We start from the raw sequence: 6,000 nt of genomic DNA, 5'->3' as shown, positions 1-6,000 counted from the left end.
ATTTAGGTATTTTGCACCACAAAGTTATTTTCCACTTGGCTTCCTTAGTTCAACTTATTCTAAAGTCACTTTCATAGTGCCTCCAAGTATCAAAGAGGATGATGATCCTTGCAATGTCCTTTTCTGTGAAGTCACTGCTGTTGGTGCAATCCATATGCAAATTACGAGGTTTGCATATATTTTGCCTCACAGAGCTCCAATAGATGAGTTTCTTGCATTTGTAATGGTCCTGCAGTTTTATTTGATTTGTGTTATGTACATGTGTTAAAATGCCATCTGCCACTAATGTTACCAAAAAAGTTGATTGGGCTGGGGCGAATGATACTGTATGGAATCGCGTGCACTGCATTTGGGGAAACAGTGGCAGGACTTTTTCCGTGTGCCCCCCCCCTCTAGATTCCCCCCCTCCCCAACACACTCTTGCAATGCTGGATACTCCCAATGGCTCATTGTATATAAGCACACTGGACAGCACCTTTTGCCTGTTGTTCAGCCCCTCTGAAATGACCTTTCCAAACTTAACCCAAATGGGGGGAAAAAACTCAAACCCTGTATCTTTATTTTGAGTTAAGTTTACATGTAGATGACTGTGAAGCATTGTACAAAGTAAAAAGGCACCTTAGAAAGTAAAGTAGGAGACGTTGGGGGAAAAAAAAGCATGGAACAAAGAAGGGAAGGCACAATGGGAAGTGAAAGGTACGTACACAATAGAAAAGAGGCGTGATGAACATGGGAGAAGGCGTGACGGAGGAGGAAGGGGCGTGACGCCAACGTAAAGGCGTGGCTCAAGTAGAGGGGCGTGATGCAATGAGAAGGGGCGTGATGAGAGAAGGAGCTGGTGTTGCAGAATCCAAACGTTTTGTGTGGGAAGTTTTGTGGACGTTGGGGTGCGTTGTCAAGGAGCAGTGGCACTGAGGAAAGCTGGGCGGCGTGGCAGAAAGCTGGTAACGCTCAGCCTGTCCATCTGGCCAAGTTGCAGAGGCGTGGGCTGTGAGAAGGGGCGTAGTGGGAAAGTTGTAGGGGTGTGCCTGAAAGTGAAGGAGACCCAGGCTAGGGCTGAAGAGCTGCGCGCTCTCCGGCGCATGCGCCGTGCTCCTCGCACACTAGTGTAGTGCTGCAGTCGCGGCGCTTCGCACCATGGCACCTTGGTTGGATTTCAGGTCGTCGCTCCTCGCGCTGAGTTTGTGGGGATTCTGGTACGGCATGGCCCTTGCAGCTGGAGGACCCCGCAAGGGCGCGGCAGAGCAGTGCAGCCCCAAGGTGAGTGATGCGGTCTGCGCACGGGATGCTTCTCCCGAGTAGCTGCGGGCAACTCGCTGAAAGTGCCTGTGCTACCTGCACCGCTCAAACGGGGATGTGGCGGCCCCTCTGGCTGCCCTCCTCGCACAGAATATCTTGTGGACCTCAAGTTGTCGTGGCTCCGTTTATGTTGTGGGTGGTGGTAACCGGTGCGAGGCGTTTAGGTTCTCTTGAGGGTCAGTCCAACGGGGACGACATCCTCCAAATGCGCGTGATCGGAGCGGTGTGTGTGTTCTCCTTGAATTGGCATACAAATCCGGTTGGTTGGTGTGCGTTAATGGCCGCATTGTACTGCGTACCCTTTTTTAAAAGTAGTTTTGGGGGAGCTTTTTCTCGCTGTAAACGTGCATGCAATGCTTGTCTCCCAGTAACTGCCTGCATGGCACATAGTAGTTTAGGTATTTGCACAGGAGCCTACACCCTGGGAGTGCAGCGTGTGCCTAGGCAGGAGCCTCGATGCCACCAGGGCAGGAAAGTCCCTGCTGCCGGGAACAGTTAGTTACCTGTGACCGGCCGCACGAGTCGGAGATCAACAGCCCGTGTTAAGTTTGGGCATGTTTTGTTTTAGGCACATTTGAGCAGTCGCAGTTATGTCCTTGTTGCACGCCGTGCAATTGGCCGTGATCTACTGTATGTGATAGATTACACGTTCCCTCTCGTGCAGAGAGTGACGTGAAAGCACGGGGGAGCGCCCCTCGCCCACCAGTACTGTTCGCGCTTGGTTTAGTTATTTAAAAAAAAAAGCAAGAGTGGGATTAACGCCCCAAATCGAGGACTGATGCTAAACGAAAAATGTCCCTTCCGGCCCGGGTTGGGGTAGTATGCCCTGAACCCTCAGGTGAACTTTTTGTTCTAGGCGAGGGGACGGGTGGGCTGTAAAAGGTCATGTCTGTGGGGGGGGGGGGGGGGGGGGGGAGGAGAGGAGGGAGGGAGAGCCGTCTTGTCACACCCGGGTTTTTATTGCAGTCCTGTGGGAGGTGGGGCCCAGCCCGCAGTTGGGCAGTATGAAACAAACCAGAAACCCTTTCATCCTGCTTCCTGCAAAACACACATGAAGGGTGCCACTTAAGCTGTTATTTTAAGGAAACCAAACTTGCCGTATTGATTGTGGATTTAGTAGACTTTGTATTTCGGCATTAAACAATACCGTTATAGTGATGTGGTCTAAATGCGCACAGCTGGACGCAGGGAGTTTTAAATGTCGACTTTTTTGAAAAAAATGCACGTTTTCCGCACTCTTGAAGGCTTGTACTGGTTCTCCTAGGGGTGTTGCAGGAATGCATTTGAACGTTAAATATATGCATGTATTATTTAAAACTGGGCGCCTATATACACCGAAATCGGGCCATGCCCCTCTACAATGGATGGGCTACACAGATGACCTTGTCTTGCTTGACCTTACCCCTGGAGGCTTACAGTCCTCTTTGGACTGCTTGAAAGCCTATACAGAATTAAACTCACTGGTAGTGAACATAACAGACACCAAGGTTATGGTTTTCGCTCCAAGCATGACAAAAGTGAAAAGGGTGTGTTGGCATGTGGGCAGGGAGGCACTCAAAGTGGTTTCGGAGTGTAAATTCCTGGGCTTTCATTTAGATTATAATTTAAGGAGAAATTGAACATACTCGCTGCCCATATTGCTGGCGGCATTAGCTCATTTGCAAATAAGGGTGGGGATTACTCTGTGGCCGTGTTGATTCTACTTTCATCAAGCTAAAATCCTCCCCATAATATTGTACGGTGCCGAGATTTGGGCCTTTGAAAATGTGTTAGAGGCGACTAACCTAGCGGGAACCTTTCTAAAGAGACTTGTGCAACTCACTGCCTACGCAGTCTCTGAATTGGTATATTTCGAGTATGCCATTGACCTGATATATGTTAAATTTGGCATCTCTTGCCTGAACACGTATTGGAAGTTAAAAAATGGTTGTGGTATTAACTTGTTTGGGCTGGGCAGATCTATGACGTGGTATTGTTCAAAATTGGCTCAATGCCTGCAAATTCCATCATGAAAATGAAGTCAATAGTTGGCAGATAGCATCCTCTGGGGCTAGTAGAAGCCATCAGCCTGCCATTTAAAAACTATTTAAAAAATCAGGAAGGCTATACTATCTGGGAACAGTCGTGAACAACCTTTCTATTGGTGACCGGACCACTTGCTGCAGAGTTGCTAATCTGCAGCAATTGTTGACCATATTCTGGATCAGGTGTCTCCCCCTAGCTATCCTGACCACTTTGTGGGAAACTCCCTGCTGTGGGACTACATCAAAATAAAATGTAACTTTGTAAAGTCCCTTGAGGTAACTGGAGAATGGTTGAATTTACCCAGAGAAAACAGACTGTCGTCTTTATGGTGATGCTTCATTGAAAACTGCAAAGCATCTGCTGACCGAATTTCTCACTCGTGAACCTCCGGCGGACCGCTTTTAAGGTCTGTGGGATTTTAAGACATGTATCATGGATGGTACTTTGGTTTAGATTTATGAACGGAAGTCATGGGGCGTAAACTATATATTTAACCATTTCTTGGAGAAAGGTTTTGGTGATAATGGCTATTTTAGCATGATATTTCCGTTTTTTAACGTGTTTTATCCGGTTGTTGTTTTGATACTACAGTTTTATTTTAGTGACTATTGACATTGAATGTATTTGAAAGTTGACTTGTGTAAATTAAAAAATAAATATATTTTGAAATCCCACATTGCAATTTATGTAATATTTATTGTCCTCTGATTGGCGTGCAATATCCCGTTTAGTGCTTCTAAGCACTAATAGTTATTGCTGACCTGTGTACCGATCTCGGAAGTGTTCGTTTTGGACCCCGTTTGGATTTCGAGCCTGTCAACGGATGTCCTGCACAGAAGTTAGTGTAGCAAGGAAGCGCTGGCTTCCATCTTACATTTCCATTGCAATTGACTGAGTGAATTTAGACTTGACCTAGTGAATTTAGACTATCCATCTTGTAGAATTCTGGGACCTCTACTTGCTAAAATGTTGACGGGCCTAGTACTACTGTAGTTTATATTTCTGTATGTTCTTTTTCTTTTCCCCTAAATCTTCGTCACACATTTAGATTAGGTATGCCTCTGGCCTGGAGTTCTAGTTATTGTTGTTTTGATCATTTGGAATCTTCAAGGCTTAAGAAGGACGACTGTGTTCTGTTGTGTATAAGCGCTTTACAAATGTACAATTTAGCAAAAAAAGTGCCAGGTAGACTGTTCATCTTTCAGCACTTTCGTTGTTGCATGTAATGCTTGGTGCCAATATGATGTATGGTTTTGACAAACTGTCATTCCTTTAGAAACGTTGCATGCCCAAAACGGAACCCTTCCCTCGCTTTATGGATGCTACTTCCCTTCTGAAGGGGGTGAAATGTAACTTGGCATATCGGACATGCCAACTCGTGTGTGACAGCCGCTGTGCGTTTTTTCTTAAAACCAATTGATTATTTCCCCAATGCATGAACGTCTGTCGCATATAACGCAATACTTTGTGTTGCTTGTGTGCGCCTATCGCCTCGTACCATGTTCATTTACTAAGCTGCCGTGTCGCCCATTTTCTGAGGACATGGCTCCATTGGCACTTTGAGTTGCTTCTCCTTTACACCAGGTGTTGCGTTACACACCGACCTGTACCGTAAACGACTCTGCCGCAGGGGCCTTATTTCCTGCCTGCTTTGCCCCATTGTGACGCTGTGGCTGCCACTCGGGCGGCCCTTTGAAAGCGGGCCCCTCGCCCTGATGAAACGCGACACTTCACACCGACACAACGGCCCGGCCCGTCTTTGTGCGGGACCAGGTGCAGCGGTACCTGTGCGCCTGGAAATCCCCAAAGCAGGGCGAGCATCACTGACCGGACCTGCCCTGGTGGTTTGCAGCATGTGTCCATCTTGTGGGTCGGGAGTCGCCCCGGGGTGACTGATGGCCTCTGCGACACATTGTCTGCGCCCTGACAGGCGCTCCTTTGATCTGATCCCCCTGTAGGAAGCACACTGGCCATTAGCATTCCTGCGCGTTTCCTCCGTGTAACCACAGGCCCCTTCCCCAAACACTGCGGGACACTGACTGATTAAACAGCCTCGGGCCTGCAGCGGTGGCTGCTTTGGTGGCCTCGCCGGGCGCCCTTTTTTGGCAAAGCTCCTTTACCCTTTATTTAATGGCTTTAAAAAAATACAGGCGCGCGATAACAGGACGAAAATATTGATTTCAGCTCGGACACAATGACCACATGGCCCACTTTGATATTTTCAAGCAAGACGTATTTTTTTTTTTTGTGGGCTAACTACGCACATGCAGTTTAATTGCAGATCTGTTGGCAATTAGTGGACGGGGACTGCCTGATTGCCGTGATTTAAATGTAAACTGCTCTGTACCTGCATCACACGAGCTGTACACAAACCACCGGAGGGTTTATTAGTCTTTAGAAGGCTAAATGCAAAGGGGCCCCCTTGCTCCGTATTTCTTCCCTGCATCATGTGTTCCCCCTGTGAGCTCTTCATATGGGATGAGAGAATGCGGGTGTGCCTGCATTTAATGGACTCAGTATCCAGCAGGCTAGTTAGACGTCTATTTTCTGGATCCAGGAGTTTGTGGGTTTTCGGTGCAGTGCTACGTAGAAGATTCATAAGGATTACACTTATTGGTGTTTGATGAACTATTGGTTTATGCCGATACTTTTTCTTTAATCTGTGTGTTTGTGGCT

General features: G+C 47.5%; 1 protein-coding gene across 1 annotated transcript in view; it reads left to right on the top strand.

The window, feature by feature from the left end:
• Positions 1-843: 843 nt before the first annotated feature.
• The window catches only part of IL17RD (interleukin 17 receptor D), a 347,672-nt gene continuing 342,515 nt past the window's right edge, over positions 844-6,000 (top strand). The window contains exon 1 of the mRNA XM_069643672.1: positions 844-1,260. Within this exon, the coding sequence (XP_069499773.1) occupies positions 1,138-1,260 (123 nt within the window). The 5' untranslated portion in view covers positions 844-1,137. The remainder of the gene's footprint in view (positions 1,261-6,000) is intronic.

The sequence above is a fragment of the Ambystoma mexicanum genome, chromosome 2p (genome assembly GCF_040938575.1).
Source record: "Ambystoma mexicanum isolate Mex_15411 chromosome 2p, UKY_AmexF1_1, whole genome shotgun sequence".
Lineage (NCBI taxonomy): Eukaryota > Metazoa > Chordata > Amphibia > Caudata > Ambystomatidae > Ambystoma > Ambystoma mexicanum.
This window is presented reverse-complemented; position numbering and strand designations above follow the sequence as displayed.